This window comes from Pan troglodytes, chromosome 2, assembly GCF_028858775.2.
Source record: "Pan troglodytes isolate AG18354 chromosome 2, NHGRI_mPanTro3-v2.0_pri, whole genome shotgun sequence".
Classification (NCBI taxonomy): Eukaryota; Metazoa; Chordata; class Mammalia; order Primates; family Hominidae; genus Pan; species Pan troglodytes.
In genome coordinates, this window is record NC_086015.1 from 61,501,261 (window position 1) to 61,527,025 (window position 25,765).

General features: G+C 38.8%; 1 protein-coding gene across 1 annotated transcript in view; it reads right to left on the reverse strand.

The window, feature by feature from the left end:
- DNAH12 (dynein axonemal heavy chain 12) overlaps nucleotides 1-25,765 on the reverse strand; it is a 262,414-nt gene that overhangs the window by 187,620 nt on the left and 49,029 nt on the right. The window contains exons 11-15 of the mRNA XM_054682010.2: nucleotides 22,755-22,943; nucleotides 21,057-21,213; nucleotides 20,058-20,149; nucleotides 8,220-8,398; nucleotides 2,133-2,268 (exon numbers count right to left, since the gene is read on the reverse strand). Of these exons, the coding sequence (XP_054537985.1) occupies nucleotides 2,133-2,268; nucleotides 8,220-8,398; nucleotides 20,058-20,149; nucleotides 21,057-21,213; nucleotides 22,755-22,943 (753 nt within the window). The remainder of the gene's footprint in view (nucleotides 1-2,132; nucleotides 2,269-8,219; nucleotides 8,399-20,057; nucleotides 20,150-21,056; nucleotides 21,214-22,754; nucleotides 22,944-25,765) is intronic.

Genomic DNA, 25,765 nt, shown 5'->3' on the forward strand with positions numbered 1-25,765 from the left:
AAATCAATGTGCAAAAATCACAAGGACTCTTATACACCAATAACAGACAAACAGAGAGCCAAATCACGAGTGAACTCCCATTCACAATTGCTTCAAAGAGAATAAAACACCTAGGAATCCAACTTACAAGGGACATGAAGGACCTCTTCAAGTAGAACTACAAACCACTGCTCAACAAAATAAAAGAGGATACAAACAAATGGAAGAACATTCCATGCTCACGGGTAGGAAGAATCAATATCGTGAAAATGGCCATACTGCCCAAGGTAATTTATAGATTCAATGCCATCCCCATCAAGCTACCAATGACTTTCTTCACAGAATTGGAAAAAACTACTTTGAAGTTCATATGGAACCAAAAAAGAGCCTGCATTGCCAAGTCAATTCTAAGCCAAAAGAACAAAGCTGGAGGCATCACGCTACCTGACTTCAAACTGTACTACAAGGCTACAGTAACCAAAACAGCATGGTACTGGTACCAAAACAGAGATATAGACCAATGGAACAGAACAGAGCCCTCAGAAATAATGCCGCATATCTACAACCATCTGATCTTTGACAAACCTGACAAAAACAAGAAATGGGGAAACGATTCCCTATTTAATAAATGGTGCTGGGAAAACTGGCTAGCCATATGTAGAAAGCTGAAACTGGATCCCTTCCTTACACCTTATACAAAAACTAATTCAAGATGGATTAAAGACTTAAATGTTAGACCTAAAACCATAAAAACCCTAGAAGAAAACCTAGGCAATACCATTCAGGACATAGGCATGGGCAAGGACTTCAAGCCTAAAACACCAAAAGCAATGGCAACAAAAGCCAAAATTGACAAATGGGATCTAATTAAACTAAAGAGCTTCTGCACAGCAAAAGAAACTACCATCAGAGTGAACAGGCAACCTACAGAATGGCAGAAAATTTTTGCAATCTACCCATCTGACAAAAGGCTAATATCCAGAATCTACAATGAACTCAAACAAATTTACAAGAAAAAAACAAACAACCCCATCAAAAAGTGGGCAAAGGACATGAACAGACACTTCTCAAAAGAAGACATTTTTGCAGCCAAAAGACACATGAAAAAATGCTCATCATCACTGGCCATCAAAGAAATGCAAATCAAAACCACAATGAGATACCATCTCACACCAGTTAGAATGGCGATCATTAAAAAGTCAGGAAACAACAGGTGCTGGAGAGGATGTGGAGAAATAGGAGCACTTTTACACTGTTGGTGGGACTGTAAACTAGTTCAACCATTGTGGAAGTCAGTGTGGCAATTCCTCAGGGATCTAGAACTAGAAATACCATTTGACCCAGCAATCCCATTACTGGGTATATACCCAAAGGATTATAAATCATGTTGCTATAAAGACACATGCACACGTATGTTTATTGCAGCACTATTCACAATAGCAAAGACCTGGAACCAACCCAAATGTCCAACAATGATAGACTGGATTAAGAAAATGTGGTACATATACACCATGGAATACTATGCAGCCATAAAAAAGGATGAGTTCATGTCCTTTTTAGGGACATGGATGAAGGTGGAAACCATCATTCTCAGCAAACTATTGCAAGGACAAAAAACCAAACACCGCATGTTCTCACTCATAGGTGGGAATTGAACAATGAGAACACACGGACACAGGAAGGGGAACATCACACACCGGGGACTGTTGTGGGGTGGGGGGAGTGGGGAGGATAGCATTAGGAGATATACCTATGTTAAATGACGAGTTAATGGGTGCAGCACACCAACATGACACATGTATACATATGTAACTAACTTGCACGTTGTGCACATGTACCCTAAAACTTAAAGTATAATAATAAAAAAACAAAGCTGTGCAACATTGAAAAAAAAAAATTCAAAGCTAAAATTACTGTAAAAATCAACTGGAAACCTCTAGAGGAGGACAGGGGAGAAGGAGAGGCATGGCGATCAGAAAGTTATATGCAGAGTCCTGGGGTGCTGACAATATCCTATTTCTTGGCCTAGGTGGTGGCAATATAACCGCTCAATTTACAACTATTTGTGTAACTATATATTTTATACATCTTCACCATGAAAATCATATTTCACAATGAAAACAAACCAAAATATGCAAATTAAAATTTCTTACCTGGATCCTTAAAATCAGCTCTTCGATTCCTACAGTCCGGGCTTTTTCTACATAAGATATCAGATCCATCATCTCTTCTGTTGTTTCAGGGACTTTTAATGCATGTTCTTTAATTGCTTCAAATTCACTGCAAATACTGACATAATACTCTGCTTTAATAGACTTATGGTAATTAATGTTATATCATATGCAATAAATGTGTGTTATGACGATTACTATAAAATAAGAACTACGATATCCTAAAAATAATTGCTTGATTCACTAAGGTATCTTAAAAATATTTAAGCTTGGCCAGGCACAGTGGCTCATACCTGTAATCATAGCACTTTGAGAGGCCAAGGCAGGCAGATCACTTGAGCTCAGGAGTTCAAAACCAGCCTGTGCAAAGTGGTGAAACCCTGTCTCTACAAAAAAAAAAAATACAAAAATTAGCTGGGCATGGTGGCACATGCCTGTAGTCCCAGCTACTTGGGAAGCTGAGGCAGGAGGATCACTTGAGCTTGGGAGGTTGAGCTACAGTGAGCCATGATTGCACCGTTGCACTCCAGTCTGGGTGACAGAGTGAGACCCTGTCTCAAAAAAAAAAAAAAAAAAAAAGCTTATCTGCTATAATTCAGTATATACTATACATCAACAAAATCTACAAAATTAAGGTAATATTTACATGCAAAATTATGGCATATTAGAAAAAAATTTTAGCGACCTCTTCAACTCTCTTAAATACCCAGGTAACACTCATCTGTCTGGATTGTTGTAATACAACAATGAATGCAAAGGGTCTAGCACATAGTACACTCTATTTACTGATAACTATAATCATTAGTATAATTATTAGTTTTATTATTATTACTGCCTCTTGTGAAACATGACAGTACAGCAAGTAAACAGATCAAACCCTCAAACCCTTATACATAGTTTCTTTAATTAACAGTTCTCTTAGAATATCCCATGTAGGATATGAACCTAGATATCCTACAGCATTATTCAACTAAAGTTACATTTCATGGAATTTTTTCCTGTGCTTTAAAATATCTGGGCCAAACTAATCTTTGATAAAGCATACAAAAACATAAATTGGGGAAAGGACACCCTATTCAATAAATAGTGCTGGGAAACCTGAACAGCCACAGGATCTCCATCTCTCACCTTATACAAAAATCTCCTCAAGACGGATCAAAGACTTAAATCCGAGACCTGAAACTATAAAAATTCTAGAAAATAACATCAGAAAAAAGCTTCTGGACATTGGCCTAGGCAAAGAATCCATGACTAAGACCTCAAAAGCAAACACAACAAAAACAAAAATAAATAAATGGGACCTAATTAAACCAAAAAGCTTCTGCACAGCAAAAGAAATAATCAGCAGGGTAAACAGACAAGCCACAGAGTGGGAGAAAATATTTGCAAACTCTGCCTCCAACAAAAGACTAGTATCCAGAATCTACAATGAACTCAATCAAATCAGCAAGGAAAAAACAAATAATCTCATCAAAAAGTAGGCAAAGGACATGAATAGGCATTTCTTAAAAGAAGACAGCCAAAAAAACCTATGAAAAAATGCTCAACATAACTAATCATCAGGGAAATGCAAATTAAAACCGCAATGAGATACCACCTCACTCCTACAGGAATGGCCATAATTTAAAAGTCAAAAAACAATAGATGTTGGCATGGATGTGGTGAAAAGGGAACACTTAAACTGCTTGTGAGAATGTAAATTAGCACAACCACAATGGAAAACAGTATTGAGGTTCCTTAAAGAACTAAAAATAGAACTACCATTCAATCAAGCAATCCCACTACTAGGTATCTACCCAAAGGAAAAGAAGTCATGAAAAAGACATCCGCACAAGCATGTTTATTAGCAGCACAGTTCACAATTGCAAAGATATGGAACCAACCTAAGTGCCCATCGACCAATGAGTGGATAAAGAAAATGTGGTATATAGACACCATGGAATACTACTTAGCCATAAAAAGGAATGAAATAATGTCCTTTGCTGTAACTTGGATGGAGCTGGAGGCCATTATTCTTTTTTTTTCTTTTCTTTTCTGAGACAGAGTCTCACTCTGTTGCCCAGGCTAGAGTGTAGTGGTGCAATACACCACAACCTCCACCTCCAGGTTCAAGCCATTCTCCTGCCTCAGCCTCCCGAGTAGCTGGGATTACAGGCGCGTGCCACCACGCCTGGCTAATTTTTGAGTAGAGATGGGGTTTCACCATGTTGGCCAGGCTGGTCTTGAACTCCTGACCTCGTGATCCACCTGCTTCAGCCTCCCAAAGTGCTGGAATTACAGGCATGAGCCCCCGCACCCGGCTGGAGGCCATTATTCTAAGTGAAGTAACTCAGGAATGGAAAACCAAATATCGTATATTCTCACTTATAAGTGGGAGCTAGGCTATGAGGATGCAAAAGAGTAATATAATGGACTTCAGGGACTCGGTGTGGGGAAGGCTGAGAGGCAGGTGAGGGGTAAAAGACTACATATTGGTACAGTGTACACTACTTGAGTGATGGGTACACTAAAATCTCAGAAATCACCGCTAAATAACTTAACTGCTAGGCGTGGTGGCTCATGCCTGTAATCTCAGCACTTTGGGAGGTCCAGGAGGGTAGATCACTTGAGGTCAGAAGTTCAAGACCAGCCTGACCAACATGATGAAACCCCATCTCTACTAAAAACACAAATTAGCCAGGCATGGTGGCACATGCCTGCAGCCCCAGCTACCTGGGGGGCTGAGGAGATTCCAGGAGAATAGCTTGAACCTGGGAGGCAGAGGTTGCAGTGAGACTCCATCTCAAAAAAAAAAAAAGAATTTACCCATGTAACAAAACCACTTATACCCCCCAAAACTATTGAAATTTTAAAAATTAAAATTAATTTTTTCTTTAAAAAAAATATCTAGCCCAGGCACAGAGGCTCACGCTTGTAAACCCAGTACTTTGGGAGGCTGAGGTAGGAGGATCTCTTGAGCCCAGGAGGTTGAAATCAGCCTACGCAACATGGCAAAACCATGTCTCTATTAAATTTTTTTTAACTTTAAGTAAGAAATAGAAATCTGTATTGTCATTCTATTGCTAGAAATATCAGGAAAAAACCATGTAAAAACGAAGTGTAAAAGAGGTAAATGATTTTTTTAGTTCATGCAGGAATTTGGAGAAATATGTGGGAAATTATACTTGCTCATTCACTCATTTAATAAATAGCTGAGTACCTACAATATGCTAAGGAAAATTCTATATATAGCAGCAAATGAGACCCTGCCCTCATAAAGCTTGTATTGAAGCTGAGGAAAGAGACAAAAGCACACAAATATGTACACTGTTAGGTAGCAAAAAAAATGCTGAGGATCCCTTGAGCCCAGGAGTTCGAGGTGGAAGTGAGCTATAATTGTGCTACTGCACTTCGGTCTGGGCAACATAGTAGGACCCTGTCTCTAAAGGAAAAAAAAAAAGCTATGAAGAAAAATAAAGCAACATAAAAGGAAAAAGAATGATGGAGTGTCAAGAAGAAGCCACTATTTTATACAGAGGGGCCAGAGAAGGCCTTTCTAGGGAGGTAATATTCAAGGTGAGGGGAAAAAACAAATGAGTTGTTCAAATACCAGGAAAAGAGATTCCAGGAAGAAAAACCAGCAAGGACAACGGCCATAAAGTGGTAATAAGCTTGGCATACTTTAGGAATGGCAAACGAAGTTGAAGTGGTGAGCAGGAATCAGATCATGTAGGACTTTACAGTTAATTATTGAATATCAGAAATACAGGAGGAATGTGGCCAGGCACAGTGGCCCACACCTGTAATCCCAACACTTTGGGAGGCTGAGGAGGGAGGATCACTTGAGTCCAGGAGTTTGAGACCAGCCTAGGCAACATGGCAAGACCTTGTCTCTAATAGAAAAGAAGGAAGAAAGGAAGGCAGGAAGGAAGGGAGAGAGAGAGAGAGAGAGAGAGAGGGAGGGAGGGAGGGAGGGAGGGAGGGAGAAAGAGAGAGAGAAAAGAAAGAGAAAGAAAGAAAAAACAGAAAGAGCAAGCATTAATGTGGATAATGCAAAAAGACAGATAATCCTCCTGGGGATCATCTTGCTAGTGCAGAATCTGAGTCCTTTGGGCAGAGATACTTCAGCAAAAGAAAAGGAGGCAAACAAAATGATGAGAGCAAGATGGCCCAAGCAGATGCTAAACCAAACGGTGAAGTAAGCAAATTGCTCTTCAGTGACCTTGTACTTAACCTAGGGGCACACATTTCCTCCTTTTGATGTTATCTAAAGTACAGAATTGAAACAGGAGGAATCAAAGAATAAACTAGGTGAAGGAAACTGGATAAATTTTCAGCTGCTTTTATATCATAGCTTTATAATAAGATAATTATTTTGTGAAAAGTATGGAATTTTCCAGAAAAATCACAGATACTACAAAAATAAATACAAAAAAATTATGTTAAACATAAACTTATAAAGTGTTTTTTTTGTTTTTTGTTTTTTTTTACTAACTATGGCATTGTCATTGTTGTTACTCATCAGGATGGTTACAACTCTCAAGAAAGGGAAAGGTTCTAATACTTTACCCTCTTTGATATCTTCTCGTGTAGTATACTTTTATACAGAATATGCCTGATAAATTTGACTTCTGACTGTCATATATTTGCTTATTCAATTTAAGATATTTATTGGGCTCCTATTCTATGCCAAGCAAGGCACTAGATATTTTACAAATGTTATCTGTGATCCTAATATTAGTCCTGCGAGGAAGGTACTCTTTTTCTTTTTGTTTTTGTTTGTTTGTTTGTTTTTGAGATGGAGTCTCGCACTGTAGCCCGGGCTGGAGTGCAGTGGCGCCATCTCGGCTCACTGCAACCTCCGCCTCCCGGGTTCAAGCGATTCTCCTGCCTCAACCTCCTGAGTAGCTGGGGTTACAGGCACCTGCCACCACACCCAGCTAATTTTTTGTATTTTTAGTAGAGACGGGGTTTCACCATGTTGGCCAGGCTGGTCTCGAACTCCTGACCTCGTGATTCGCCCTCCTCGGCCTCCCAAAGTGCTGGGATTACAGGCGTGAGCCACCGTGCCTGCCTGGAAGGTACTATTTTTCATAGTTGACACAGTAGAAAACTGAGGCTCAGGAAAATTAAGTAGCTTGCCCAGAGTTATGGAACTAGTTAATGGCAATCAGTATTCAAATTCATGTCTTTCTGATTCCAAAGCATGCAATTTTTCCACTTTGCTTCCGGGAAAATAAACATAATAGTTAACATTTATTGAGTACCATGTGCCAGGCAGTGTGCTAGGTGCTATACATACATTAGTTTTCATCTTTACAGAAGTTACAAGCTTTTTTGGGGACACACAGATAACAAATGAGTTCAATAAATTGGATGATGAATTGGTTGAGCACTGGGTGAACAAACCACAGGACATATTCCCTCTCTAAAAGGCAAAGTTGCTTCTTAGCTCCATTTACCACAGCAGGCCCGATGTGGCATGGTCTTCCCACTTTTTCAAGAAGGGTAAGAAATCCAAAGTGTGTGTGTGTGTGTGCAAGTGCGTGTGTGAACTCCTAATTTTAAAATGATGGTAGCAAGTCCAAAATCTGTTTAAACAAAATAAAACACAGTGTGAAACAAGCAAAACACATCTACATGACACACTCAAGTAGCAGGCCACTAGTTTATGAATCCAATTTTATAGCCACCCTGAAAAGTAGGTATTACTGTCTCCATTTTACAGATGAGAAAAATAAGCTCAGTGATACAATAAGTAAATATTGGGGTCAGGGATGATCCCAGATCTGCCCAATATCACCAAAAGTCTACAATCTTATCATTATCATGTAACCTGTACCTGAATCTGGTTTATTTCCATTTCTTTTTTTAAAAAATCCTGGGTTGCATTTAAAAAGGTATCAAACAGTATCAAACAAAAAGAATCCAGCCCAATGGGACTACAAAGGCACCTCTATAGGAGGCAGCTGTGGAGAAAAAGTTGTACGTACTTACATATTTTAAGCTTTTGTTTTTAAACAAGAGTTACTTTAGCAAAATACTTCTTTTAGCCATATAATTCTGAGCTTGGGAATTAATTCTACTTACCATTCATTTTCTTTTCTATATTTTGAAGCTATGTCATTTAATAATATGTTTGCAAAGGCTTTTGCTTTATTTGTCAGGCCTGTCTTCAAATCTTCACAATCCAAACGCACCATAGGGTAATGAATCCACTGAGGCAAAAGCATTATTTCTGAGGCAAGACTGAAAAATTTTTCTATAAACTTGAAAAAAAGTGTTCAAATGAAAAAAAAAATGTTTAGAACTTTCAGTGATTTTATAATATTGTATTGTTATGAAAGTCCTAATTATATAACTACAACTTTATTTCTTTTTTGCTAAGTGACTAAAATTTTTTCCCTTGTTGCATACATATTTTTTTCACCTATTCTTTCATTAAGGAATTTGTCAATATACCAGTAAATATCCAATACGATATCATTCACAGTATCAAAATCTGAACATATCACACGGTAAAATTTCCCTCAATAATTATTTTTTAAAATTATCCCCAGAGTCAACCCATTTCTCTGTTTAGAAACAAACTTATATCATGTAACAATTTGCATAGTGGATAAATATTTGCTTTTGCCATTACTGATAGCTCATTAAAGATTCTATTTTTTTCACTTTACGTCCACATGGTCAAGGATTCTAATTCAACCTTTAGGAAAAATACATATATATAAGGAACTTATTGGTTTTTGTCAAAATACTCCAAGCCAGGCACGATGGTTTGAGCCTATAATCCCAGCTACTATAGGAGGCTGAGGTGGGAGGATTGCTTGAGCCCAGGAGTTTGAGGCTGCAGTCAGCTATGATGGCACCCTGCATTCCAGGCTGGGTGACAGGGTAAGACTCTATCTGTTAAAAATATAATGATAATAATCCAGGAACAGATGCTCTGCAACTACCAAGATCCAAGATATTGGAATGTATGTCAACTTCTTAGTGCCCAAACACTGGGGTAATTTTTTAAAATTAAACAAAGTAGTATCAAGAAAATCTGACAGGATATGTGGTACTTGGTGAAAGTGAAACACACTTACCAACTTTGGATTGGCTTAATTTCACAATCCACCTTTAATGTTTCTATCTGCCTTCCTTCTCACTTGATCTCCACTCTCTACTGAAATGGCCTGTTCCTTTTATTCTTCCTTCAGGAGAACTTTCCTTCATGTTACTCTCTCTCAATGCTGTCCTATTTTTCTAGAGTATCTAGGATGTGGTGAATTGGGTTTAAATTTTTCAGTGTTCAAGGGGGAAGATAATAATTAATTGATTCAAAGACTATCTTAAGCACCTGCCTTGTTCTTGGTTGGATATACACCAAATAGGCCAGGCGCGGTGGCTCACGCCTGTAATCCCAGCACTGTGGGAAGCCAAGGCGGGTGGATCACCTGAGGGCAGGAGTTCAAGACCAGCCTGGCCAACATGGTGAAACCCCGTCTCTACTAAAACTACAAAAATTAGCTGACTGTGGTGGCACATGCCTGTAATGCCAGCTACTCAAGAGGCTGAGAATCGCTTGCACCTGAGAGGTAGAGATTGCAGTGAGCCGAGGTCACACCACTGCACTCCAGCCTGGAAGACAGAGCGAGACTCTATCTCAAAAAAAAAAAAAAAAAAAAAAAAAAAAAACACCAAATAAAGGGTAGACAGAACTCATGGCATTGAAAAAAGATGAATATGGATAAATTTTACCATGATGAAAGAAGAAAAACACAAAAGAATATATACAGTATGATACCTTTCATACAAACTTACCGTGGACAAAACTAAACTATATTATTTAAGTATACACACATAGGTGGTAAAACCATAAAGGAAAGCAAGAAATGTCAGGGTAATAGTTACCAATAAAGACAGAAGAAAGTTATAACTGGGGAGAGGCACGTGGTGGCTTCTGGGTTTTGCAAAGTTCTCTTTCTTAAGCTACATGGTTATTAACACCTAGGTTATAATTACCTATCGGTCTATACATATGTACTATGTATGTTATATTTCACAATTACATTAAATTTTTTCATGGAACATTTTAAACATACAAAAATAGGTAAAATGTACCCATTATCCAGTTTCAACAATTAGCAACTCATGACCAACCTTTTTTAAACTATACTCCTAACTACTCCCCTTCCTGTTTTATTTTTACACAAATCACAAGCATCTTATAAATTCATCTGTATAAGCCAGGCATGATGGCTCATGCCTGTAAACCCCCAGCACTTTGGGAGACTGAGACAGGAGGATTGCTTGAAGCCAGGAGTTCAAGATCAGCCTGAGCAACATAGGGAAACCCCCATCTCTACAAAAAAAAATAATTTTTTTAAAATTAGCCAGCCAGCTTGGGCAACATGGTGAAACCCTATCTCTACAAAAAATACAAAAATTAGCCAGGTGTTGTGGCGTGTGCCTGTAGTCTCAGCTATTCACAAGGCTGAGGTGGGAGGAACACTTGAGCCCAGAAGGCAGAGGCTGTGTTGAGCCGTGATCACACCACTGCACTCCAGCCTGAGTGACTGAGACTCTGTCAAAAAAAAAAAAAAAATTAGACGGGCATGGTGGCACATGCCTTTAATCCTTGCTACTTAGGAGGCTGAGGTGGAAGGATCACTTGAGCCCAGGAACTTGAAGCTGCATTGAGCTATGCTCACATCACTGCACTCCAGCCTGGACAACAGAGACCCTGTCTCTAAAAAAATAAATAAATAATAGGCCGGGAGTGGTGGCTCATGCCTATAATCCCAGCACTTTGGGAGGCTGAGGCGGGCAGAGCACCTGAGGTCAGGAGTTCGAGACCAGCCTGACCAACATGGAGAAACCGTGTCTCTACTAAAAATACAAAATTAGCTGGGCGTGGTGGTGCATACCTGTAATCCCAGCTACTCGGGAGGCTGAGACAGGGGAATTGCTTGAACCCAGGAGGCGGAGGTTGTGGTGAGCCGAGATTGCACCATTGCACTCCAGCCTGGGCAACAAGAGCAAAACTCCAACTCAAATAAATAAATAAATAAATAAATAAATAAATAAATAAATAAGCTCATCTGTACAGATGTTACAGTTCATCATTCTTAAATTTCCCCCAAAATAGGCATACTAACCACAACTATAGTATATCAGAAACTGACAAAGAAATCCAGGAATATGTTACTAAATCTAAAAGTAAATTTTTAAATAGTTATATAAACTATCCCAAAATTATTACAAAATTCTAGAAAATGTCACTACAAAATAATAGACCTAAGGAAATAATCATTTTCAAAGTTAATGAGGCCGGGTGCAGTGGCTCACACCTGTAATCCCAGCATTTTGGGAGGCCGAAGCAGGTGGATCATGATCAGGAGATTGAGACCATCCTGGCCAACATGGTGAAACCCTGTCTCTACTAAAAATACAAAAATTGGCCAGGTGTAGTGGTAGGCACCTGTAGTCTCAGCTACTCAGGAGGCCGAGGCAGGAGAATCGCTTGGGCCCAGGAGGTGGAGCTTGCAGTGAGTGGGGATGGCACCACTGCACTCCAGCCTGGGCGACAGGGCGAAACTCCATCTCAAAACAAACAAACAAACAAAAACAAACAAACAAAACTTTAGTGAAACATATACTTGGTCTTGATATTTAGGACTTATAGACACTATAGGTTATACCCAGACCACAAAAAATTTAGTTGGTAATTCATAGAACATTTATTGTGTCTATTTTCTGCATAGCACTATATTGAGATATACGGTAAAATACAAATTAAAGAGAATACAGTTGGCCCTCTGTATCCATGGGTTCCATATCTGCAGAATCAACTAACGGCAGATTGAAAATATTTGAAAAAAGCCATAAAAATAACAATAAAATAATTCAAATAAAAGACAATACAGTATAACTCTTTATATAGCATTTATATTGCATTAGATATTATAAGTAATCTAGAGATAGTTTAAAGTATACTGGAGGATGTGCAAAAATTATATGCAAATACTATACCATTTTATATGAGACTTGAGCATCTGCAGATTTTGATATCTATACAGGGGTCCTAGAACAAATACCTGCAGCTACCAAAAGACAACTATATACCATCTCTGAATTTGTGAAAGTAATAATGCATTTATGCATTCACAAAATAGTTTCATGAACCCATAAAAACCAAATAAGGTAAAAAGTATGCATATTAGAAAAAAACACATAGTCGTCTCAATAGCTGCCAAAAAAGCATTAAACAAACTGGTGTAAAGGTAGTGAGTTATCTCATTTGATTGTTCACAGTCGATCACAGATCAAACTGCTTGTTCTACTCTTTCCCCTTTCTCATTATTGGGTACTTGACCAGTCAAAAAAGAAAAAAAAAAAAAAGCATTTAACGAAACCCAACACTCTTTCATGGTAAAAACACAAACTAGGAATAGAAGATAACATCCTCAACTTTCATAAGGCATGTCTAGGAAAAACCTACAACTAATATTATACTTAATGATGAAAAAATGAACATTTCCCTCTAAGATCAAGAACAAGATAAGGGTGGTTCGTGCTTGTAATGCCAGAGCTTTGGGAGGCTGAGGCAGGAGGATCACTTGCATCCAGGAGTTTGAGACCAGCCTGAGCAATATAGTGAGACCCCATCTCTACAAAAAATACTAAAATTAGCTGGGTGTGATGGCACACGCCTGTTGTTCCAGCTACTTGAGAGGCTGAGGTGGGAAGATTGCTTGAGCCAGGGAGGTCAAGGCAGCAGTGAGCAGGATTCTACCATTGCACTCCAGTCTGGGTAACAGAGTGAGACCCTGTCTTAAAAACAAAACAAAACAAAACAAAAATGTGTACTACATTGGCTGGGCCCAGTGTCTCACGCCTGTAATCCTGGCACTTTAGGAGGCCGAGGTGCATGGATTATTTGAGCCCAGGAGTTTGAGACCAACCTGGGCAACATAGTGAGACCTTGTCTCTACTAAAAATAAAAAAAATAAAAATTTAGCCAGGCATAGTGGCCTGTGCCTGTAGTCCCAGGTAATTGGGAGGCTGAGGTGGGAGGATCACTGGAGTCTGGGAGGTTGAGGCTACAGTGAGCTGAGATCATACCACTGTACTTTAGCCTGGGCAACAGAGTGAGACCCTGTCTAAAACAAAACAAAACAAAACATTGTACTAAAACAAAACAAAACATTGTACTACAGGTACTAGCCAGTGAAATTAGGCAAGAAAAATAAGTAAAACGAACTCAGATTAGAAAGGAAGTAAGACAATCACTATTACACATGACATGATATTGTATACAGAAGATTCAGGGCCAAGTGTGGTAGCTCTCATCTGTAATCTCAGCAGTTTGGGAGGCTGAGGCAGGCGGATCACTTGAGCTCAGGAGTTTGAGATCAGCCTAGGCAACATGGTGAAACCCCTTCTCTACAAAAAATACAAAAGTTATCCCACCATAGTGGCATATGCCTGTATTCCCAGCTAGTCAGGAGGCTGAGGCAGGAGGATCACTTGAGCCTGAGAGGTTAAGGCTGCAGTGAGCTGTGACAGCACCACTACAATCCAGCCTGGGCAACAAAGCAAGACCCTGTCTCAAAAAAAAAAAAAATGTTACTAGAGATAAACAGAGATATTTTAAAATAATAAAAGGGTCAATCCATCAGAAAGATATGACATTTACACACATATTTGCACTTAATAACAGAGTACCAAAATATGTGAAACAGTAAATGACAGAAATAAATTATACTTTTTCAGTAGATTGATTGTATAATATGTGAATTACTTCTCAATAAAGTTGTTTTGTAAAATAAAAGCTAGAGTATTAGAATCAGTAAAAACTTCAGAATAAGAAATATAATCAGGGGCCAGGCACGGTGGCTCACGCCTGTAATCCTAGCATTTTGGGAGGCCGAAGTGGGCAGATCACCTGAGGTCACGAGTTCGAGACCAGCATGGCCAACAGGTTGAAACCCCATGGCTATTAAAAATACAAAAACATTAGCTGGGCGTGGTCACGGGCACTTGTAATCCCAGCTACTAGGGAGGCTGAGGCAGGAGAATCACTTGAACTCCAGAGGTGGAGGTTTCAGGGAGCTGAGATAATGCCACATTAGGACACAAAAAGTATTAACCTCACTTTAGCCTGGGCGACAAGAGTGAGACTCCATCTCAAAAAATATACATATATTTATATATTTTGTATATATTATATATATTTTTATGTATTTATATAATATATAAATATATGAATATTTCTTTCAAAGTTGTTATACCATTTACAGTCTCACCAGATTATATCTGCTGGTGAGATTATATATAAATATATGAATATTTTTATATATTTATATATTATATATTTTATATATTATTTTACATATTTTTATATATTTATATATTTTAATCCTTGATTTTATATATATTTATATATTTTTTAAATGTATTTATATATTTTATAAATATATATTTTTAAAATATATTTTTATATATAAATTTTATAAATATATTTCTATATTTATATATATTTTATACTATTTTATCTATTTATATATTTTAATCCCTGATTTTATATATATTATATATATATAAGATCAGGGACTTAAAAGGTTATTTTATAATAATAAAGAATGTTCATCAAGAAAACATAACAATCCTAAATATCTATGTATCCAAAACCAGAAATTCAATAGCCTGTGGCAAACCGAATCCTGTCAATGACCACTTGAGTGAACTTGGAATCATTCTGCCCCCAGTCAAACCTTCATGAGAACATAGCCCCAACTGACAGCTTGACTGCAACTTTATGAGAGACCTTGAGCCACAGGGACTCAGCTGATCCAAGGCTGGATTCCTGACCCACAGATAGTATGAGATAATAAAGTCTGGTATTTTAAGGCACTAAATTTTGGGGGTAATTCAAGTTTATCCCAGGAAAACAACATTGGGTTAATATTTGAACATCAATAAATATAATTCAAAATATTAACAGAAAAAAAGAGAAAATCCATATGATCAATTAAATATATGCCAAAAAATACTTGACAAAATTCAGCGCCCTCCCATGATAAAAACTCTTGGCAAACTTGGAATAGAAGGGAATTTCATCCACATGATAAAGGGCATCTACCAAAAACCCTACTCTTAATGTATTTAATGACGAAAATCTGAATATATTTCCCATAAGACCATAAACACAGCAAGGATGCCCTATCTCACTGCTGCTATTCAGCACTGTACTGTAAATAAAAATTGCTATTAAAAATACTATTTATGGCCAGGCACAGTGGCTCATGCCTGTAATCCCAGTACTTTGGGAGGCCAAGGTGAGCGGATCACCTGAGGTCAGGAGTTCAAGACCAGCCTGGCCAACACGGCAAAACCCTGTCTCTACTAAAAATACAAAAATTAGTCGGGTGTGGTGGCACGCTCCTGTAATCCCAGCTACTCAGGAGGCTGAGACAGGAGAATTGCTTGAACTCAGGAGGCAGATGTTGCGGTGAGCCGAGATCTTGCCATTGCACTACAGCCTGGGCAACAAGAGTGAAACTCTGTCTCAAAAAAAAAAAAAAAAAATGCTATTTATAAGAAAATCAAGTAAACCCGAAACATTTTAAGGGACAGATTTAGGAAAATATTTGCAAGAGCTGTACAATGCAAACTATAACTACATTGCTGAGCGAAATTAAAGAAGGTTCAAATAAATTTAAATACACACCATGGTCATGTATTGAAAGCTTCTATTTCAAGACGGCAGTTCTTTCCAAATTGATTCAGAGATTCAATGGAATCCTAACCAAAATCCTAGCTGGCTTCTTTAGGAATTGATAGGTTGATTTTAAAATGTATATGGAAATGCAAAGCACCTAGAACAGTCAAAATAATTTTGGAAAAAGGACAAAGTGGGAGAACTTGCACTACTTGATTTTACAATTTACCATTGAACTACAGAAATCAAGGCAGCATGGTACTGGCATAAGAACAGATACATAAATCAATGGAAAATAGAGAATCCAGAAATAGACCCACATATATAGGGTCAATTGATTTTCAACAAAGATGGCAAGATAATTCAATGAGTACAAGATAGTATTTTTGATATATGATGCTGGGGCAGCTGGATGTCCACATGAAAAACACCTGAACCGTGACCCATATCCCACACCACATACAAAAGTTAACTTAAAATGGGTCATAGACCTAAATGTGAAAGCTACAACTATAAAACTTCTAGACAATCACATGTGTTGTTTAGGAATTCTAAGAAAAGCTTCCAGAGTAAAATGTAGGAACAAATCTTTATGATCATGCAGTAGGAAAGATTTCTTAGGACACAAAACGTATGAACCTCAGAAGAAAAAAATTGATAGACTAGAATTAATTATAATATAAAATGTCTGCTCTTTGAAAGACATTGTTATAAAAACAAAATGTCAAGGCATAAACTATGAGATAATATTTGCAAAACTATTTCAGATACAGGACTTTTACCCAGAATATATAAAGAATTCTTAAAACTCCATAACATTGATTATAACAATATAGTCCAATAAAATACATCCATTATAGCTCAACAATAAAACATAAAAACCCAATTTAAAATGTACAAACAAAAGACACTTTATTTTTATTAGTAAAAAGATACACAGATGGAACATGACATGTTAAAAGATGCTAAACATCATTAGTCATCAGGGAAATGCAAATTAAAACCACAGTGGGATACCAATATACACATGAAATTAAAAAGACTGATAATCTAGATGTGAAAGTGCAGTGGGAAAAAATAAAACAATAGTAAAAAGTAAAAGACTGATAAGCCCAAAGGTTGAAAAGGATGTGGAAGAACTGGAAATCTCATACACTGCTGGTGAGATTGTAAATGGTATAACAACTTTGAAAGAAATTTAAGTTTCTTCTGTTTTTTGAGACAAAGAGTTTTGCTCTGTCACTCAAGTTGGAGTGCAGTGGCATGATCATAACTCACTGCAGACTCGAACTCCTAGGCTCCAGTAATCCTTTCACCTCAGCCTCCTGAGTAGCTGAGACTACAGGTGCAAGCTACTATGCCTGGCTTAACAGTTTCTTAAAAAGTTAAAAATACACTTCCCATACCACCCAGCAATCCAGCTCCTAGAAAGAGAAATGAAAGCATATGTCCGCACAAAGACTTGTGAACAGAAGACCATAGTAACTTTATTCATAATAGCCAAAAACTGGAAACATCTCAAATATCCATCAAAACGTGAATGAATAAAGAAACAATATACCTATACAGTGAAATACTACTAAGCAATAAAAGGAATAAGTTAGGCTGGGCGCAGTGGCTCACACCTGTAATCCCAGCATTTTGGGAGGCCGAGGCGGGCGGATCATGAGGTCAGGAGGTCGAGACCATCCTGGCTAACATGGTGAAACCCCATCTCTACTAAAAACACAAAAAATTAGCTGGCCATGGTGGTGGGTGCCTGTAATCCCAGCTACTCGGGAAGCTGAAGCAGGAGAATGGCTTGAACCTGGGAGGCGGAGGTTGCAGTGAGCCGAGGTTGCACCACTGCACTCCAGCCTGGGCAACAGAGCAAGACTCCGTCTCAAAAACAAAAACAAAAACAAAAACAAAAACACACACACACAAAAACAAAAACAAAAGAGGAATAAACTACTGACACAAAACAAATAAATCTCAAAAACTTTATGCTAATAAAAGAAATCAGATGCAAAAGAGTATGTATATATGATTCTATTTATCTGAAACTTTAGGAAACAAAAACCTAATCTATAGTAACAGAAAGCATGTCAGCAGTTTCCTGAGGTCAGAGTTGGGGAGAATTGACCAGGGTGGGGTATAAGGAAAGTTTCTGAGGTAGGAGAAATGTTCTACATCTTAATTCTGGTGATGGTTACATAAGTGTACACATTTGTCAAAACTCATATAACTGTACAATTAAAATGGGTACATTTTATTGTACGTAAACTAAATGTCAAGTTGATTTTTTAAAGTTAATTTCTCTTGAAATTAATAAAGAATTTTTAAAAGGGATGGAATGACAAATAAATATAGCAAAATCCTAGAATGTAGGTGGTATGCTTTGTAAAATTCCTTCAATTTCTCTGTACAGGCTGGGTGTGGTGGCTCATGCCTACAATCTCAACACTTTGAGAGGCCAAGGTGGGAGGACTGCTTGAGCTTAGAAGTTCAAAACCACCTGGGGAAACATGAGGAGACACCATCTCTACAAAAAAAAAAAAATATATATATATATATATATATATATATATATACTTCTTAAAAAAATTAGCCAGGCATGGAGGTGTACGCTTCCAGTCTCAGCTACTCGGGAGGCTGAAGTGGAGGACTGCTTGAACCCGGGAGGTTAAGGCTGTAGTGAGCCATGAACATGCCACTGCACTCCAGCCTGGGCAATAGAGTGAGACCCTGTCTCAAAAAACAAAACAAAACTCTATATGTTTAAAATTTAAGATGTTAGAAAAATTAAAATGTATAAAGTATACATTAAAAAATCTAAACAGTCAATAGAAAGGGGGAAAATGAAGAAATATGCCAGTTTTAACCAATAGAACAAGGTCCCTTGAGGAGGTAGGAATCTTTTTTCTTTCAATTGCCTTTTCCCCACTACTATCAGAATTACCTTTTTTTTTTTGAGATGGAGCCTTACTCTGTTGCCCAGGCTGGAGTGCAGTGGCATGATCTCCGCTCACTGCAACCTTCGCCTCCCAGGTTCAAGCGATCCTACTCCTCAGCCCCCCTAGTAGCTGGGATTACAGGCATGGACCACCATGCTTGGCTAATTCTTGTATTTTTAGTAGAGATGGGGTTTCGCCATGTTGGCCAGGCTGGTCTCGAACTCCTGACCTCAGGTGATCCACCCGCCTTGGCCTCCTAAAGTGCTGAGATTACAGGTGTGAGCCACTGCACCCAGCCCAGAATTATCTTTCTAAAACTCAGATCCGAATAGATTACTTCCATAGCGAAAAACCTTCAGAACAAAGTACAAACTCTTGAGCAAAGATACTCCAGGATTTTCCCATGTGGCTCCAACTTACATTTCGAACTTCATCATATTCTAAATCTTCCATGTACTGTGTCCCTGTTCCCTATTCTTTAACTATTTTCATTCATTTATATTCTCTGAACACCCTGGTTCATGCTACATCCCCTCCCTTCTCCACCTATAAAATCTATTTCAAAGCCCAACTCACATTTCACTTCTTGCATAATCTCTTCACCAATTTCCCAAAGCAAACAACACTTTGTCCATATCTCTATTCTAGTACTTATCTCTAGAGTTGTTATTTCCGTGTCAGGCTTCCAGGCCAAATATAAGCTCCTGAAGACAGTGCTTATGCATTTTTTTTAAGACAGTGTCTCGCCCTGTTGCCCAGCTGGAGTACAGTGGTGCAATCAGAGCTCACTGCAGCCTCAACCTCCTGGGCTCAAGTGATCCTCTTGCCTCAGCCTCCTGAGTAAGAAGGACTACAGGCATGCACCACCATACCTGGCTAATTTAAAAACAAAAACAAAAACAAAAACAAAAAAACTTTCGTAGAGACACGGTCTCACTATGTTGCCCAGGCTGGTCTCAAATTCCTGGGCTCAAGCAATCCTCTTGCCTTGGCGTCTCAAAGTGCTGGGATTACAGGCATGAGCCACCATTCCCACCCTTTCATTTATTTTTGCATCACCAAATCTTGTTAGGTGTCTGAATGTGATAAGGAAATTTTTATTGAATTAATAAATGACTAAATGAATGACTAAAGAAATTGTAAGGTAAGACAATGAGTTTTACTGAAATGATATTTTAAATAAGAAATTCTATTTAAGCATTTACTTTTTAGAATGGAAAGATCCTAATGTTACAAAAAAATTCAAAACGCATTAATAAAAACAGAATTACCACTTACCTCTGTATATTCATCAAAAGTATGATCTTCTGTCTGAAAAGTCTCTATATTCTCAACTGCAGTCCCATCAAGGAGCCAATTATATTTTTCAACTGAAAATTAATAATCTAATTAAAATCTCAATAATACCCTTTTTAGAAGATAAAACACTTTTTTTATATGATCATGGAATGGGGACCTACTCAATTAAATATTATTATTAATAGAGTATTAACATACATGATTTACTATATTTTAAGAAAATGGGTAGAATAAAAGCAAACCAAGTTAAACAGACATTTTAAAACAAAGGTATTAGAGTATTTGAGGCTTTTAAGAATAACTTAGGGGTACATATACACCAATTAATAGAAGATGTTGGTTAATAGAATGTCAAAGAATAACCATACATCCTGACCTCACACACACTTGAGAAGACTACAGACCAATAAAATTGAGCTACAGGCTCTTTGAAACTATTCTCAGAAACTACCTTGCTTTTACCCTTGAATTATTCCCAACATTTCTTCTCTCTGCCTTTGACTTTATCACCCTGCTCCAGTTCATATGCACCCTTTGGACTGGACAACAAAATGTATTGGGTTTGATTCTTTTTTTTTTTTTTTTGAGACGGAGTCTCGCTCTGTCGCCCAGGCTGGAGTGCAGTGGCGCGATCTCGGCTCACTGCAAGCTCCGCCTCCTGGGTTCACGCCATTCTCCTGCCTCAGCCTCCCGAGTAGCTGGGACTACAGGCGCCCGCCACGACGCCCGGCTAATTTTTTGTATTTTTTAGTAGAGACGGGGTTTCACCGTGTTAGCCAGGATGGTCTCGATCTCCTGACCTTGTGATCCGCCCGCCTCGGCCTCCCTGGGTTGGATTCTTGACTCTGCCAAAGGTACGCCTATGCTCACTTCTGGCTCTCCCTGTTCTTTCATGGCAGCCCCAGACAAACACCTGACCAAATTCTAGCACAAATAAAGTGATGACAAATGGTATAATATTATGTATGTCATACACACCATATGTCTCATAATGCTTTCTTGCACCTTCTAAGTTCCGATGTACTGCTGCCTTCAGTGTATCAACAGCCCAGTGTAACACGTGTTCAGGAAGTTCTGTGTCAAGATTTACTGGTGTTGAAGTTCCTGATAGCCAAGAGGGGATTGTTTGGACATTCTAACACAAATAAAAATAATAACAATGTATACAATAAATATCTAACTGTATAATTAATCTATATGTAGATCTTTTTTTTTTTTCCTTTGGAGACGGAGTCTTGCTCTATCACCCAGGTTGGAGCGCATTGGTGCGATCTCGGCTCACTGCAACCTCCGCCTCCCAGGTTCAAGCGATTCTCCTGCCTCAGCCTCCTGAGTAGCTAGGATTACAGGCACACGCCACCACACCCAGCTAATTTTTGTATTTTTAGAGACGGGGTTTCACCATGTTGGTCAGGCTGGTCTCGAACTCCTGACCTCGTGATCCGCCCACCTCAGCCTCCCAAAGTGCTGGGATTACAGGCGTGAGCCATCATGCCTGGCCTATTTTTTGTATTTTAGTAGAGATGGGGTTTCACCGTGTTGGTAAGGCTGGTCTCGAACTCCTGAGCTCAGGCAATCCGCCCGCCTCGTCCTCCCAAAGTGTTAGGATTACAGGCGTGAGCCATTGCGCCCGGCCTATATGTAGATCTTATACTATATTTTAAAACATTCTTTTCAGATTTCAATGGCCCAAGAAAAAATAACTTGACATAGAATAATAATTTAAAATTGTATAGTTTGTAGTCTAACATAAAACAAGTTGGGCCAGGTGCAGCAGCACATGCCTATTGTCCCAGCTACTTGGGAAGCTGAGGCAAGAAGATCACTTGAGCCCAGGAGTTCGAGGCAGCAGTGTGCTATGATCATGTCTGTGAATAGCCACTGCACTTCAGCTTAGGTAACACAGTGAGACCCTGTCTCAAACAAAACAAAACAAAACAAAGAAAACCTTAAGTTGGGTTAGTTTTCTATCATTCAACAAATATTTATTGACTAATTATTTACTGACAAATAAATATTTGTCAAATATTTATTTATTTATTTATTATTGGGTTTTTTTTTTTTTTTTGAGACGGAGTCTCACTGTGTCACCAGGCTGGAGTGCCGTGGGGTGATCTTGGCTCACTGCAACCTCCGACTCCCTGGTTCAAGGGGTTTTCCTGCCTCAACCTCCTGAGTAGCTGGGATTACAGGCACGCGCCACCATGTCCAGCTAATTTTTGTATTTTTAGCAGAGATGAGGTTTCACCATATTGGCCAGGATGGTCTTGATCTCCTGACCTCGTGTTCCGCCTGCCTCGGCCTCCTAAAGTGCTGGGATTACAGGCGTGAGGCACTGCGCCCGGCTGACAAATATTTATTGACAAAGTAATTATGCCAGAAAGCTCTAGAAAGAACAAATATCAATTAGATCTTGTTCTTAAGAAGCTCACAACTCAGAGGAGATGAGACATGCAAATAAAAAAATCAATTCATAGCTACAAGAAAAGTTCTAAGAAGGAAAATGTCATCTCCAGCCTTCAAGAGACTTTTTCAAAGAGAAAGCAATTTCTAATTTGAAATAATTGGGGGAGGAAAATAACAGAAAGAGTCATAACATTGTATGTACACATACACTGCATAGAGATTCGATTCAAATAATTTAAAATTCTTTCCCGATGGGTAAAGATGTAATACCTGCAGAGCTTCGGCTATTTGTTCTACCAAACTCAAGACATTATCTTCCAAATCTTGAAAGGTAGGATAAAATTCCATTTTGTCGTCATCAAATGTCAATTCTATCTTAAATATTGGCAGCCTTTGTTGATCTTTTGGGTCAAAGAGTTTTACAAATCCTTCTACAGTTCTCCTTAATAGATCCTTTAGCTGCGTGATATAAATCACTGTTACTTTAGAGAGTACAAATTCAACCTTTAACTAAAATCAGTAAACTGATTATAATTGTCTATATCTGATTATAATTGTCTATAATTAAAACATCCTATCAATCCATTTAATTGAAAATTATCTTCATTCAGCATACTATATATATGTGTGTATACATACACACACACACACACACACATATATATATATACATATTTTTTTTTAAGACAGTGTCTCACTCTGTTGCCCAGACTGCAGTGCAGTGGTGCCATCATAGCTCACTGTAACCTTGAACTCCTGGGCTCAGGCAATACTCCTGTTTCAGCCTCCTGAGTAGCTGGGACTACGGCGCGTGCCACCACACCCAGCTAATCAGCATGATATGTTCTTATTAATTTTTAATATTTGTGGGTACATAATAGGTGTATATAAGGGTTACATGAGATATTCTGATACAGGAATGTAATGTGTAATAGTCACATCAGGGTAAATGGGATTTCCATCACTTCAAGTATTTATCCTTTGTGTTACAAACAATCTAATTATACTCTTTTAGTTATTTTTAAAGGGATGATTAAATTATGTTTTGCTGTAGTTACCCAGTTGTGCTAGCAAATACTAGGTCTTATTCATTCATTCTTTTTTCTTTTCTTTTTTTCTCTCTTTTTTTTTCTTTTTTCTTTTTGTTTGTTTTGTTTGCTTTTTGTTTTTGAGACAGCATTGCCCAGGTTGGAGTGCAGTGGCAAGACCTCGATTCACTGCAACCTCTGCCTGCTGGGCTCAGGCCATCCTCCCACCTCAGCCTCCTGAGTAGCTGGAACTACATTCACAAGCTACCATGCCTGGCTAATTTTTGTATTTTTTGTAGAGACAGGGTTTTGTCACGTTGCTCATGGCTGGTCTCAAACTCCTGAGCTCAAGTGACTCGCCTGCTTTGGCCTCTCACAGTGCTGGGATTACAGGCGTGAGCCACCACACTCAGCTTATCCATTCTTTCCAACTTTTTTGTACCCATTAAACATCTCCACTTACCACACCCCCCACCCCCCGCCCACTTCTCCCACTACCTTTCCCAGCCTCTGGTAACCATCCTTCTACTCTTTATCTCCATTAGTTCAACTGTTTTAATTTTTAACTCCCACAAATAAGTGAGAACACACATTAACAAAGGTAACCTAAAACAACAAATAGAACATTATATGCAAACCCTAATTTTGTTTTTGGTTTTGGTTTTTTGGTTTTTGTTTTTGTTTTGAGACAGAGTCTCACTCTGTCGGTCAGGCTGGAGTGCAATGGCACGATCTTGGCTCACTGCAACCTCTGTCTCCCGGGTTCAAGCAATTCTCCTGCCTCAGCCCCCTGAGTAGCTGGGATTACAGGTGCCTGCCACCACGCCTGCCTAATTTTTGTAGTTTTAGTAGAGACAGGGTTTCACCATGTTGGCCAGGCTGGTCTCGAACTCCTGACCTCAGGTAATCCACCCACCTTGGCCTCCCAAAGTGCTGGGATTACAGATGTGAGCCACTGCGCCGAGCCTGTTTTTGTTTTTTAAGACTGGGTCTTGCTCTGTTGCCCAGGCTGGAGTGCAGTGGCACAATCATAGTTCACAGCAGGCTCGAGCTCCTGGGATCCTGGGCTCAAGCAATCCTCCCACCTCAGCCTCCTGAGTAGCTGGGACAATAGGCATGAGCCACCATTCCTGGCTAATTTTTAATTTTTTTCTAGAGACAGTGTCTCACTTTGTTTCCCAAGCTGGTCTTGAACTCCTGGGCTCAAGTGATCCTCCCACCTCAGCCACCCAAAGTGCTGAGATTACAGGCGTGAGCCACCACACCCAGCCAAACCTTAATTTTTTAATAGAATATCAACAATGTTAAAATGGTGACTCAGAACTTTTCACATTCTTTAGTAATTCTGTCCCTGGTACAGAAAATGTTCCAGAAGATCAAACAACATGGTAAAGACTGAAGGGAGGGGAGGTCTGACAGCCAGAGGTAAGTGTGTAATGGGGGGACATGCACATGGAGTGAGGTACAGTGAAATGCTAGAACTAGCTCCTGTTCTCTCAAGAGCCAATTGTTAAATACTCAAGAATTTTGTGAGCCAGTTGCTAAACTCTTAGAAGCTCGAAATTTACCACTGTGGGAATATTTACACCACAGAAGTCGACAAACACTACAAATCAGGGTAATTATCTTTTTCTTTTATTTGTTTGTTTATTTATTTATTTATTTATTTATTTACTTATTTATTTATTGTCTTGAGACAGAGTCTCACTCTGTTGCCCAGGCTGGAATGCAGTGGCACAATCTGGGCTCACCACAACCTCCGCCTCTCGGTCTCAAACTATTCTCGTGCCTCAGCCTCCTGAGTGGCTGAGATTACAAGCATATGCCACCACACCTGGCTAATTTTTGTATTTTTAGTAGAGAGGAGGTTTTGCCATGTTGGCCAGGCTGGTCTTGAACTCCTGAGCTCAAGTGATCCACCTGCCTGGGCCTCCCAAAGTGCTGGTATTAGAGGTGTGAGACACCGTGCCCAGCCTCAGGGTGATTTTCTTTCCTGGAGAGCCATATTTCTAGCACACTACTGGGTGAAGGTAAAGCCACTGGAACTTAGAAACATGCACAAGGAGCTTCTAAAGTACGAATAATGGTTTCTTATAGAGAACCAACTGTTGGGAATTTAGCCCAGCAAACAAACATGGTTCTAAATGATCTTCAAGACATTCCTCATCTCTTTACTTTTATTAAATAATCACAGTCCTCTTAAGAGGGTAAAGGTAGAAAGGAAACCATGTGTAATAGTTACAGCATTACATA